The sequence below is a fragment of the Ictalurus furcatus genome, chromosome 1 (assembly GCF_023375685.1).
Source record: "Ictalurus furcatus strain D&B chromosome 1, Billie_1.0, whole genome shotgun sequence".
NCBI lineage: Eukaryota > Metazoa > Chordata > Actinopteri > Siluriformes > Ictaluridae > Ictalurus > Ictalurus furcatus.
The window spans coordinates 15,504,973-15,519,481 of record NC_071255.1 but is presented as its reverse complement, the minus strand read 5'-3'; the positions used below and the strand labels follow the sequence as shown (position 1 = coordinate 15,519,481).

Genomic DNA, 14,509 nt, shown 5'->3' with positions numbered 1-14,509 from the left:
TGTGGTTATTATGTCATTGTTATAAAATTTGACTCAAAGAGTTATGCACAGAAATTCCAGTGTTCCTGTACTGCTTTGTACCTGTGCAAATGGCAATAAATGTAATCTAATCTAATAAATATAACCAGCTAATTGAGGCTAGGAAATGCAAATGCTAAGGGAAAACGCGAATGATGTAACGCAATGCAAGATGCCGCATAATGGTTCTCTAAAGTGCAATTCTGATAAGTAACCTAAATAATGGTCTTGTGTCTCCTACATGTGGGAGATCATCTAATGTGAACATCATACATTTAATTTTCTGTGTATAAACTTAACAAAGCACAAGTTCATACTATTATTTTATTTTTGTGTTCATTCAATAAGAAATGGGGCAGGACTCATAAGGACTCCTCTGCTTGAAATCAGGAAAATATGAATAAAGTGCAAAAAAAAAAAAAGGACAAAAAAGCTTGCAGCTAACCAAAACAGAAACTCTGGCATTAACCAGTAAATTACACTTGTGTCAGCAATTAAATAGAGTCCTAATCATTTTTGTCTATTTCTATTATATTACATCTACATCATTTGCAATATGAGAGGACTAAATATGTAATGCAATGCTGGATTACCTCAATAATCTATCCAACACTTTCTCAGTCTCTCTCTCTCTCTCTCTCTCTCTCTCTCTCTCTCTCTCTCTCTCTCTCTCTCTCTCTCTCTCTGTCTGACACACACACACACACACACACACACACACACACACACAGAGGGAGAGAGAGCAAGAAAAAAGAGAGAGCACACCATGCCCCTCCACACATGCATGAGTGCACCAAGGGATAACAATCTGTAATTAACTTTCTAACTGGTCGATATGGGAGAGAGAACTGGATTGCTGGATTGAATGCAGTGAGGTAATTACCTTGTATTTGGATAATGCCAGTTCCCTCCTGAGAATTCATTTCACACTGTTTCTGAGAAATAGCCGCTACCTGTGTGAATATGTTAGATAAAATAACACCTACCTAAGAGACCTCTCTCTCTCTCTCTCTCTCTCTCTCTCTCTGTGTGTGTGTGTGTGTGTGTGTGTGTGTGGTGTGTGAGACCAGCCCCTACCTCAAAGATGCTGGAGTTGGTATCAGTCATGTCCCATAAAGCAAAGTCAGTCTCTCTGTCTCCCTTATCATCTATCTGCACGAGTCCGGTCACACCTGCAGACCCCAGAGTGCAAGGATAGTTATTAGCTTATAACATCCAGACATTCATTTACACAGCTTTGAACTGATGTTGTGATTCATATTTGATTTGCATTTGCCTAAGAATAAAGTCAAATACAAGCTCTGCAATGGCTTGCCTTTCATTATTTAAATGTATAAAAATAGATTTCTAATATAGTATAATAGATTGAACACAATTTGCAAAATCACAAAATATGTTCAATGGCCCTGGCCCACTAAGCATCTAATGTGCAAATTAACCTAAATGTTTTAGCCACAAACCTGTGTGCTGAGCTAGCTACCTAAATAACTTAGCTAATATCAGTGATAAAGTTCTTATCATTGTTACTGTATATTTTGACAGGTTTAACCACACTTATATAGACACTTGAATACTGAAATTCTACCCATATCTAGCTATGAGAACTTTACTAGCAGTTAACTTGCCATGAGGGCTAGTATAAGGACACTATGAGGGCTAGTATAAGGACACTATGAGGGCTAGTATAAGGACACTATGAGTATAATGACACTCTGAGGGCTAGTATAAGGACACTATGAGGGCTAGTATAAGGACACTATGAGGGCTATAAGGACACAGGTTCATTTTCAAATAGTATATTCATATATATACATAGATTCATTTGAAAATTTTGTTCATCATTTCATAACTTTTTGGTTTTTCAAGTAAGGCCCTTTATCAAGTAGGACCTTTCTTTAGTAGTGAACTAGAACTATATATTAGTATTAGATTTAGATTAGCTTGTAGATACAGCAACGTTATTAAATATAACTACTGTATGTCTGCCTGCTGTGGATGAAACACTGGGTCATGTGAAGAGGCCATGGGGCAGACTTCTCATTCCCTGCTCGATTGGCCTTGGCACTATTAAGGTGTGAGAGGAGCAGGCAGAAGACAGACGCTCCAGGGAAACCAGCACTGACATTTAAACAGATATGAAGAGCTTAGCCATTATCAGCTTGCAAATGTCAAAGCCATAGAGGAAAAAAAAACTGGATTGACAGAAAGAAGGAGAACAAGAGCGAATAAGAGACACAGACACTTGAACAAGGTAGAGGAGATGTGGACTGTGATACTCTTATTAGGGGCAGTGGGCACAAACGTACTCACTCCCTCACCCAGTCTTTTCTGGTGAATGGTGAACATTGCATGTAGCATAGTAAGAAATGGATGTTGAGTGAAATAAAGGAGGGATAATAGTAGAAGGGGGACATTTATTGTTAACATAAGGCTCTATTGTTGTGTCTGTGCAAGCATAATTTGCTGGATAATGCACCGGTGCAGCCATTTCTACACCCATTCTGGTACCAAAAAAGACCCCCTTTTAGCACAGACACAAGGGTACAATGGTGGTTTCCTGATTTCCTTACTGCAAGCACCACTTTCAAAATATGGTCCCAAAATTTTATAATTATATGACCATAATTTTATTTGTATTGTTTACAGCATATTCCACACTGAGTAGAAAAACATGTGTGTGAATTGTGTCATTCTGATCATATCATTTTCTTGTTTATATTATTCAATCTCTTCATTAGCCTGATATTTCTATAAGAATATTATTAATAATAATAAAACCCAAGATGGGATACAACAGCACAGTTTAAGGTTAGGCATCTTAGGAACAGTTAAAGGTTAGCAGTGCTGGGAACTGACAACCTTCTTAGCAGAAGCCCAAAACTTTAACCACCAAGTTACCACTGAGATTTACATTTATGTACATTTACATTTATTCATTTAGCAGACTTACAAATGAGAAAATACAAGCAAATCTTGGATTGTTGGTATTCAAACAAAAATGCATGATCTTGAATCCAACATCTCATGTTTGTGACACTAAGATATTAACATATATTCTAGTGATGAAAATATAAGGACATATAACTAAAAAATATATGTTTGCTGTATATTCTGTCAGCTAGATAGTAAATTCTACCACTGAAAATCACTATGCAAGGCTCCTGATTGGCATGAGTTTGAATCCTGACAATGACACAGCTATCTACGGCTGGGAGCCAAGGAAGCAAAATTGTCCATTCTCTCCGCATGGAAGGGAATCCATATACTCTCTCCCCTAGACAACCACAGTCACGTCTATGAGCTCATGTATGTGGAAGAGGACAGATAATGCTTTCCTCTGAATGTTACGCTGCCCCGTGATGCAACAGGAGCAGCAGTTTGAAAAGATGAAATTGGCTGGCTTCATCCTGTACTAGCTATGTCTCATCTCTGCAGTTTGCACTAATGGTCATTCTGGAAGTAATGTTTTTCTTAAATACAGTGTGGGCAAAGGCAGCAATCTAAAAAATTACAGCTTATGACAGAAATAGCACTCAGACGTAACAGGGAAGTGAAACACTGCTGCTAATTAAGGCGGGAGTGTGGCTTGCCTTTGCATTTGTAACCTTTCACAGTGAAAGACGTGCTGGATTAGTCATCCTGCTGAGGGTGAATGTCATACACACAGGTTAGTGGATCATTTTAAAGATCAGTAGCTGTTTCAACGTCTGCAGCTGGCAGAACAAACAGTGGCATATGCACACACACACACACACACACACACACACACACAGACAATTTATTTATATCCACTCAGCAAAGTAGTAATAAAGGCCATAAATAATAGCAATGCAGAATGCAGAAAAAAACCATCATTCTAGAATTAAAACATGTACTGTATCAAGATTATCAAGTGCATGGCCACTCACTGGCCTCTGTTAGTCATAGCTCTCTGAAAAGTCCTTAAACGTCCTTATGAAAGCCATCTCATTAGTTAGTGTGTTGTTCATGGACAAGCCACCAAATCAAAATCCTGATCAATGTTGATCGAATTATGCCACACCAGTTTTTGATTGTCAGTGGTCTGATGTCCAACAGTGCACTCTATCCCTAATTCACTAAATAATTCCTTACAAAAATAATCAGAAAGATGTTACTGGTTTCATATACATTGAGGGGAAAGAAGTATTGAACACGTCAAAATTTTTTTTCAGTAAATATATTTCCAATGAAGCTTTTCACATGAAATTTTCACCAGAGATCAGAATTAACTCAAGATATCCGGAAATATAAAGAATTCACAACATTAAAGTCCATAAATAAAGTTATATGTAATAAAGAGGAATGGCACAGGAAAAAAGTATTGAACACACTAACTGAAATATATTTAATACGTAGTGCAGAAGCCTTTGTTTGTAATGACAGCTTAAAGACTCTTCCTGTATGAAGAAATTAATTGGCTGCAGTATTCAGGTGTGATTTTGGTCCAGTCTTCTAAATATATTGTCTTTAAATCTTGTTCAGTTGGATTCAAGTCAGGTGACTGACTGGGCCATACTAACGCCTTGATTTTTTTTCTCTGAAACCAATTGAAAGTTTCCTTTGCTGTATGCTTTGGATTGTTGTCCTACTGGAAGGTCCACCCACATCTCATCTTCATCATCCTGGTGGATGGCAGCAAATTTTTCTCAAGAATCTCCAAGGTAAAGGGCTCCATTCGTCATTCCATGTGATGAAAAACAGCTCCACATCATGCTGCTTCCACCTCCAGTCTTCACTGTTGGTATAGTGTTTTTAGGGTGATGTGTAGTGCCATTTCGTCTCTAAACATGGTGTATAGTATGACAGCCAAAAAGTTCAATTTTGCTCTCGTCTGACCAGACTACACTCTCCCAGTATTTCATAGGCTTGTCCAAATTTCGTTGTAGCAAACTTTAAACGAGCTTTGACATGCCTTTTCTTTAGTAATGGAGTCTTGTGGGATGAGCGTGACCAGTAGAGTGCATTGCCTATTGTTTTCTTTGTGACGATGGCACCTGCTGCCTCCAAGTGTTTCTGTAGCTCTTTCCGAGTGGTCCTTGGCTCTTGGGCTACTCTTCTGACTATTCTTCTGACTCTCTAGTCAGAAATCTTGCGAAGAGCTCCTGTGTGTGGCCGGTTGATGACGGAGTGATGTTGCTTCCACTTGTGGATAATGGCCCCAATGGTGCTTACTTGAAGATTCAGAAGTTTTGAAATACGTCTGTATTTGATTCCATTAATATGATTTGCAACTAAAAGGTTGTGAAGGTCTTGGGAGAGCTCTTTGCTTTTACCCATCATGAGATGTTTCTTGTGTGACACCTTGGTAATGAAAAGCCTTTTTATAGACCATTAATTTACTAACCCAGCTGATATTAATTTGCACAGATAGGAGGTATAATTACTTTCTAACTACTTACAGATTTCAGCTGGTTCCTTACCTTACCTTGGAGAACTGCTTTTTCTTGTGTTCAATACTTTTTTCCTGTGTCATTCCACTTTATTACACATAACTTTATTTTTGAGCTTTAATGTGGTGAATTCTAAATATTTGTGAATTTCTTGAGTTAATACTGATGTCTGGTGAAAATTTTATGTGAGTAGTCTCATTGGAAATATATTTACTGAAAAAAATGTTGACGCATTCAATACTTATTTCCCCCACTGTAGCAGTAGTTCTCAAAGTAGGGTCCAGAGACCTCCATGGATCTCCACCGTTTGATGTAAAACACAATATGTCACATAGAAACATATGTTTTGGGCTCTTAATACACAAAAAACATGGAATGCCATTTCAGGCCACTATTAAACACATAAATGCAACACTATTAATTAATTAATAATATTGTCCATTTAAAATACATGAAAAGTTAAAATGGTAAGATAAGTGCTGCGAATTAACAAAAACATTGCAAATGAATGCAAAATAAAATAGCCCACATCCCATGCACACATTGCCATTTTGCAACCTTGATTTAGTATTTTGTGAACACTGCACATGACCAATTATTCAGACAATATTTATCACTGACCTTCTACACCTTTTCTATTGAATACCTTTCTATCTGCGTCAGCCTGATGTCTGCATATTTAATCCATTGCTTAGTTTTAAAAGACTTTTGGTCTGGTGATTTTTGGACTGTAAGCATTCAAATTTTAAACACACTGTTAAAATAAAATGTGTATATTTTACAGTAATTTACTGGCAACAGGGTTGCCATTAAAGTACTGTAAAAATTTACAATGAACCACAGTAAACATATTTGTAGTAAAGCATTACAGAGTATAAAATAACACATAATCCAGTACAGTTGTTCATTTGGCTGACACAGGATACAACTGAGCTGAAGGCTAAGGGTCTTGCAAAAGAACCCAACCATAGCAGATTGTTGGTGGTGGGATTTGAACACATAACCTTATGATCTGTAGTACAAAGCTACCACAACTAGCTCACCCAGTTGAATCACCCAACCACTGAATTTACTCATACTAAAAGATTGCATTGAATCAATGCAAAGTAGCTGTGTTAGTTGCAGTGGCTCAATTGTTAAGGTTTGGAGTTAAAGTTCAGAAGGCTGTGTGTTCAAATCCCAGCACTGCCAAATTGCCAAGGTTGGCTCCTTGAGCAAGACCCTTAACCTTCAGATCAGTTGTACCTTGCATCAATTGTAAGCTGTTCTTTTAAAAAGCAACATCCAGTAAATTACTGTAAAATTTACAGTCAATTTTATTATTATTATTTTTTTTTTTACAGTGCATGTACTGTGACATCAACATAGGACCAGATTTACACAGGGAAAGTTAGGCATATTCAGAGATGTGCTAAGCACCTGCTCTAGTTGATTTTCTGGGTGCACCATGCAGATTATGCAAATTACATGCATGTAGTTCATATCTCTGAAGTTGCCATATTTTTCTTAAATGGAATAGAAAAGAGACAGCATGTAGACCACCTCCTCTAAACACATGCATTTTTCTTTAAGCCAGATTTAAGATTCGGCATAGAACATACAGACTGGTTTCAGTGTAATACAATGCAATATAATAGCAAATAAATAAATAAAGACTAATTTGATAATATAGTATAAAGAAGATGGCAGGTATTGAAATAAGCATCAAATGTGAGTCAAGTATAATGCCAATATATTGCTGCATGAATAGTCCAAGTTGTAATTATCACAGTAATCCCTGAAAATTTGGTTTAATTTAAGAATATTCATAATCTAGCTCATAAAATCATACTGTATGTGCAGGATGTAATCTATTTTATCATATTTTTAATTTGCTATTTTGAGTTGTTCAATTCACAAAAGTAATGACAATTTGTTGTTAATTCAATGTGCTCTGCTATAAAGAAATGTTTTTAAATATATGAAGGTTAAGCTGACCATTTACTCATCTGCTACACTTATGGCTCACCTTAATTTAATTAATACATTTATCCATAAAAAAATGATAAAAGATTAATTCCTCAAAATAAACACTGTCTTTAATTAAGATGCTGATCTCTTTTTGTGCATTTTAAATGGAGGATCAAATGTTTATTTAATATTGGACTCAAATAACAAATTATTTTTAAAAATGTATTTACAACATGAATTTCAATGTGACATATTGTCGTTACATCAAACTGTCAGTCAGTGATGCTGGACTTAACACTCGCCTCCACTCTGAATACGGCCCATAAAATATAGTAACAGCGAAGACAGAAATATATTGGCTGTAAGTTCTGTCAGCCAGCTGATTGTTTCTACCACTAAAAATGTCTATAAAGTTTGAATGAGACTAATCGTATGTCATTACAAAAACTGTACACAAACTCTTTTGATGGCATATAATGACAAAACAGCCAATCACACATCTTATTAATATACTAATTTAAACCCAACTGTTACACTTCCTGTTGTCTTTTTGATATGCACCGAAACTACCAGAAACATTTAGTGTGCAAAGCAATCACATTTACATATTGTTATCACCTGCAACACAGCCTTTTCTTGTGTGCACAAGTTATCCCACTGCATATGCAAATAAGCACTTAAAATACCAAATCATGGCCTCTATTTCACCATCTAATTCTATCTTTTAACAATACCTTTTAACAATTTGGCAAACATACACAAATCAGCTGTGATCAGCTGTGCTGTGACCTGCATGGTTATCTGGTGAATTACTGAGCCTCACTCAAAGCAAAGATGAGAAAAAGAAACAATAAGCAGCAATAAAGCTATCTATTTCATCTCTTCTGCATGTAGCACACAGAAGGTGTAATTTCCCCTCTGTGTTTAATAAAAACATGTCTGAATAGAAAGCATGACCCTACATTCTGCCAAGCACAGATATACAGCTCTGATGGTGATATATGGATCTGATTACTGTTATCTAAATTACTTGTCTTGACTTTTACAACAAGGGAAAAGGGGATGAAAGGAAAGATAGATGTGATACGTCAGTTGCCAGAGAGTGGCAAAAAACAAAAAAGCTTGGTGTCTTTAGCTTTGTTGTATTGTTGTGTCTTTCCATGTGAAGAATTATGTGTGGAAATGGTGGCTCTCCCATACTGTGTAACTGTTAGACATAAAATGTCACTGTACTGTAGTTCTGTAACAATATCTGCTAATACTGTACATTAGACAGTAAGTAAATACTTTTCCATAATTTCCATAATACCTATAGTACAACTAGTATAATAGTGCTAGAGCTCAGCTCTATGATAAGAAAAATAAAACTTTACAAAAACAAAGTGATGTGGAAATGAAAGTGTTACAGCAGCATGATAGTAAGATTATTATGTAAGAATATGTTATTAGAATATACATATAAATATGACAGTAGCAGTGTGACAAGAACACAAAAAGAATGGCAGCAGCATGACATTAGTGTAGTAAATGAAGAGCAGGAACTGTGACTGTGAATCACTGTGAACTGTGATTTCTGGCTATAGTCAACCATTACCAAGTACAGCTCTCCTCTTATCAAGCACATCGAGAGCAAGATTCACAAAGACACTATGAGGAAGGCAACATAGAATGAAGAAATAAGAGTTGAGCCTGACAAAGTGATTAATGTAGGGAAGTCAGAGAGGTAGGAACAGATGCATGGACAGAGATAAGTAGGGAAGGAGACAGAAAGCAATGTTTCAAGGAGACAGTGTCAAGGCTGAGATACACCAAATGAACTGATTAGACTCACTGCCAGTAGAGAGATTCATGCATTACGCATTCATAATGAATGAACCATGGATCTCTTCATGAAAAAGATTAAGAACTAAACATGTAATGCGTTCTAATCTGTAATGCCCTTCAATCAAATATACTGTAAAGATAGAAATACAGTGAATTTGATTGTATACAAAGGGAAAATGCTTTTCACTTGTATGTGTACAGAAATGACTTTTAAGAAGCATCTGTACAACTTAATATGTGGCTTCTAAAAATAAAAAACTTGTCCTCAGTATGGAGAAAATATCTTGATGTGTGTTTTCTTTTCATGTCTTACTAACTCCAGCAAGTCGATGCTCTTCTTAGTCTCTGACCCAGTGAACTAGCATGAGGATATGTTTTTTGACATCTTAAGAATGTACAGTGCATCCGGAAAGTATTCACAGCGCTTCACTTTTTCCACATTTTGTTATGTTACAGCCTTATTCCAAAATGGATTAAATTCATTATTTTCCTCAAAATTCTACAAACAATACCCCATAATTACAACGTGAAAGAAGTTTGTTTGAAATCTTTGCAAATTTATTAAAAATAAAAAACAAAAAAGCACATGTACATAAGTATTCACTGCCTTTGCTCAATATTTTGTTGAAGCACCTTTGGCACCAATTACAGCCTCAAGTCTTTTTGAGAATGATGCTACTAGTTTGGCACACCTATTTTTGGGCAGTTTCTCCCATTCTTCTTTGCAGGACCTCTCAAGCGCCATTAGGTTGGATGGGGAGCGTCGGTGCACAGCCATTTTCAGATCTCTACAGAGATGTTCAATCGGGTTCAAGTCTGGGCTCTGGCTGGGCCACTCAAGGACATTCACAGAGTTGTCCTGTAGCCACTCCTTTGTTATCTCATGTGTCATGTGCCTTTTACTGAGGAGTGGATTCCGTCTGGCCACTCTACCATACAGGCCTGATTGGTGGAATGCTGCAGAGATGGTTGTTCTTCTGGAAGGTTCTCCTCTCTCCACAGAGACACGCTGGAGTTCTGCCAGAGTGACCATCGGGTTTTTGGTCACCTCCCTGACTAAGGCCCTTCTCCCCCGATCGCTGAGTTTGGCTGGGCAGCCAGCTCTAGGAAGAGTCCTGGTGGTTCCAAACTTCTTCCATTTACAGATGATGGAGGCCACTGTGCTCATTGGGACCTTCAATGGTGCAGAAATGTTTCTGTACCCTTTCCCAGATCTGTGCCTCGATACAATCCTGTCTCTGAGGTCTCCAGACAATTCCTTGGACTTCATGGCTTGGTTTGTGCTCTGACATGCATTGTTAACTGTGGGACCTTATATAGACAGGTGTGTGCCTTTCCAAATCATGTCCAATCAACTGAATTTACCACCGGTGGACTCCAATCAAGTTGTAGAAACATCTCAGGGATGATCAGCGGAAAGAGGATGCACCTGAGCACAATTTTGAGTGTCATGGTAAAAGCTGTGAATACTTATGTACATGTGCTTTTTTTGTTTTTTATTTTTAATACATTTGCAAAGATTTCAAACAAACTTCTCTCAAGTTGTCAATATGGGGTATTGTTTGTAGAATTTTGAGGAAAATAATGAATTGAATCCATTTTGGAATAAGGCTGTAACATAACAAAATGTGGAAAAAGTGAAGTGCTGTGAATACTTTCTGGATGCACTGTACATTTAGCATAATTAACTTTCTAGTTAGCTTTGATGTACAGTGAATGATTTAAGAACAAAAAAAATTCAGCAAAAATTCATAAAGACAAATAACAAAAATAATGATCTGCAGATGACACAGAGCAACTGCCACTGATCTGAAGGCGGGTGAAGCTGACAGCATGTAGCAGGTGCAAAATAGCCAATAACCGCACAATAATTCATTCTGCTCTGTGGGGAGAGCACAACTTGGAACACAAAACAATCAATCAATGAAGAAATTCATTCAAAAAGAATCTAAAAGATATCTGGTGTGTGAGTGGGATTTTAAAGCCTCAAAGTAAGGTAAAATATGCACCTGACAGTGACACTGAGAGGGGTAAGAGAGCCACAAGGAAAGAGAGATTGGCTAAGGGCACTAGAAAAATAGCTTTGAAACCTGACAGTTCTCGAATATGTCATGCAATTTTCTCATGAGATGCATTTAGATGGGTAAACAGGAAAGTAATACCATGCCATAGTTTCAAATCAAACCATTACTGTTGGTTGGGCTATCTCTTAGATCACACCAAAATTAGATACAAGTGATTATCGGTATGATTGCTGATGCTTTGAATTTGACAACTAGTGCAATCATACAAGTGGAAAGTAAAAAAAAGAAAAAAGAAAAGCAAGACCATTCGTAAACAAATGCATAAAACTGGAAGCCATAATTACAAAATACCAAAACCTATTATTATTATTATTATTATTATTATTATTATTATTATTATTATTATTTCTATGACTACTAGGCTTCTTTTATCTATCAGATCAATGGGAAACAAAAACTTTACAAACCATGTGTAAAGATAAGCAGCCTGTACAAGAATTATTAGATACTTTTCCCAGACCTAAGCTAATTCTGGACTCAAGGTAAAGCTGACCCTGCGTGTTCTAACAGCTTTTAGCACAAATCATGAGGTTATCATGGAGTAGCTCACCATAGTATGTTCGGTTCCACATCCTTTTGGTGACACTTTCTCTTGACAGTCGGCCCTGACTGTCTGCTAAACTCTCATTTAGCGCGTGAGCATACAGCATTAGGCCATCATAGAAGCCTCCAGATATTATGTTCATCTGCAAAACAAATTCATAAATCAGTATATATATATATATATATATATATATATATATATATATATATATATATATATATATACACACACACACACACACACACACACACATATATATATATATATATATATATATATATATATATATATATATATATATATATATATATATATATATACATTGTCTGCCTTACACCACCATGAATTATACTTAGTAATTTTTTTTTAACATTTAACCCTTTTATACAGTATACAGAAATAAATATAGAACAAAATAACACATTAGGTCCTGTTTAACAAATGTCCTATCCCCATCATACAGGAAAACCCAAATAAATCATACTGTACTCAAGGTCACAATACATTCATTCTTTCATTCTCCATCCTCATCAGGGTCACAGTGGATCCAGAACCAATCCCAATAATACTGGGTGCTAGTCAGGGCAGTCATTTACACCTAGGGGTAATTTAGCATAGCCAAGCTGCCCTTTTTGCATGTTTTTGGACAGTGCAAACATGTGAAGAACATGCAAACATTCACACAAACTAGGGATGCACCGAACGTTCGGCAACCGAAATTACTCAGCCGAAAATAGCAAAAAAAGCATTTTCGGTGTTCGGCCGAATAAGTGAAAAGGCCAAATAAATTTGACCGAACAATGACGTGTTTGATGATGCGACAAAATAGCCTAGCAAACAGAGTGAGACGCGTCACGACCTCGATGAGGGGGCACGAGCAAGCACGAGGTACGTGCACGAGCTCCGTGCGCTTCGGATGTTTACTGTGGACAGTAAACGTGCGTGGACATGCATTTGTTTTGTTTCTGTTCCGGAGTATTCTGTCACGTTGCGAGACATAAGGGAGTACAGTACGGAAGCAGGTAAAGACGTATTTATTTAAGGGCAGGCAGACAAATCCAAATCGTAATCCAAAAAACATAGTCAAGACAGGCAAAGGGTTGGGCAATTGGCAAACAGGCATAAACGGAGGAAAACCAGGAATCAAAGTCGCGGTCACAGAAAACAGGGTCAAAACACAACACAAGAAACATGAACTAGTACTATGGACTGGGAGCGGAAAAACCAGCGGGGACTAAATGAACTAATCTATAGTTCAAACTAACTAAATCTATCACGGTAAATAACATTAACAACGTATCTAACTATACTATATCTACTATAATACTCCACGAGGTGTACAGGGACATGAGCGGTATATATCCCCAATATAATCAGCCGTATAGAACTGAATAGAACCATTTTTTTACACTCTTGTCAATGCACCTTTTAATGCACGTTTTTAGTTGTAGGCTACAGAGTGTTACATTCTTTCAGCAGTCAGTTATAGGCCTAACATAGGCTATTCAAGGGGGGCCCGAGGATGACCACATCAAAATATTTTTATTTTACTCATTTATTTATTTAATCTATGCAATGGTGAAAAAAATGGCAAAATAAATGGAAAAAACGCGAAAAAACGTGTTCGGTATTCGGCCTTCGGTTTTCGGCCAAGTTTTTCATTATATTCGGTTTCGGCTTCAGCCAAGAATTTTCATTTAGGTGCATCCCTAACACAAACAATAACCTGAGCTCAGGAATTATACCAGGGACCCAGGAGCTGTGAGGCTAATAAAACAACACACAATATATTAAGAAAGAGTTCTATAATTGAACGTCATTCCAACAGACACATGGCATTTTTATTTTAATCAGCTGGCAGGTCAATGCCCAGCAGTTTGTGTTCTTTGGGAAGCACCTTAAAGGGGCTTATAGAGTACAGCATTATGATTTGAGCAATTCCTATCTTGAATAAACATGAGTATCAGCAAAAGGTATCAATACTATCTGTTATTGTTTGAATAATCTGAATGTATTATGTGAGGACTTGGATATATAGCCTTCACTGCACTTTGAAAGATACCCTCATGGTCTGTAACATAAAAAGGAGAACAGAAAGTTAAGTGTGTAACTGTGGTTCCACAACTGAGTGAAGGACTGGTAGGGCCACCACAATTCAGGTTAATGAGAATAACCAAAGGACAAGTATAACATATCAACAGAGGTAGGTAGTTACACACTACATTTAGTTTGTTACATGTACTTGAGTAACTTTTTGAAAAAAATTAAGAGTAAGTTTAACTGGCCGTACTTATACTCTTACTCAAGTTAATTTTTAAACACAGAAATGTACTTTTACTTCGCTACATTCTTTGGCGTTCCTCCATTACTGTTAAATATGAATGAATATGTAGTTTTAATAATTAGTAATATAAATAATAATTTATATCACGTATAATGAGGTCGCGAGTCTCGCAATATGCTGCATTGGTCTGAATGCGGACATAACAACCGCTCACTTTTTTAGTGGTCTCAGTCCGGGAGGTAAGATAATGGCTGAAGTGAGCATCGGAGGCAGGACACACACACACACACACACACACTTTCTCTTCTATGTTCCATAGTCTGTTCTTTTGTTCTCCGTTGTCTTGATTAAATGCAGATGCTGACAAGTTTGTGTTGTTAACACGGTGCGAAAA

The 14,509-nt window shown here is 36.9% G+C and overlaps 1 protein-coding gene across 1 annotated transcript in view; it reads right to left on the bottom strand.

Annotated features, from left to right (window-relative positions):
* npr1b (natriuretic peptide receptor 1b) overlaps nt 1–14,509 on the bottom strand; it is a 51,721-nt gene that overhangs the window by 18,166 nt on the left and 19,046 nt on the right. Inside the window, exons 6-7 of the mRNA XM_053628584.1 lie at nt 11,838–11,973; nt 1,096–1,190 (exon numbers count right to left, since the gene is read on the bottom strand). Coding sequence (XP_053484559.1) covers nt 1,096–1,190; nt 11,838–11,973 — 231 coding nt within the window. The remainder of the gene's footprint in view (nt 1–1,095; nt 1,191–11,837; nt 11,974–14,509) is intronic.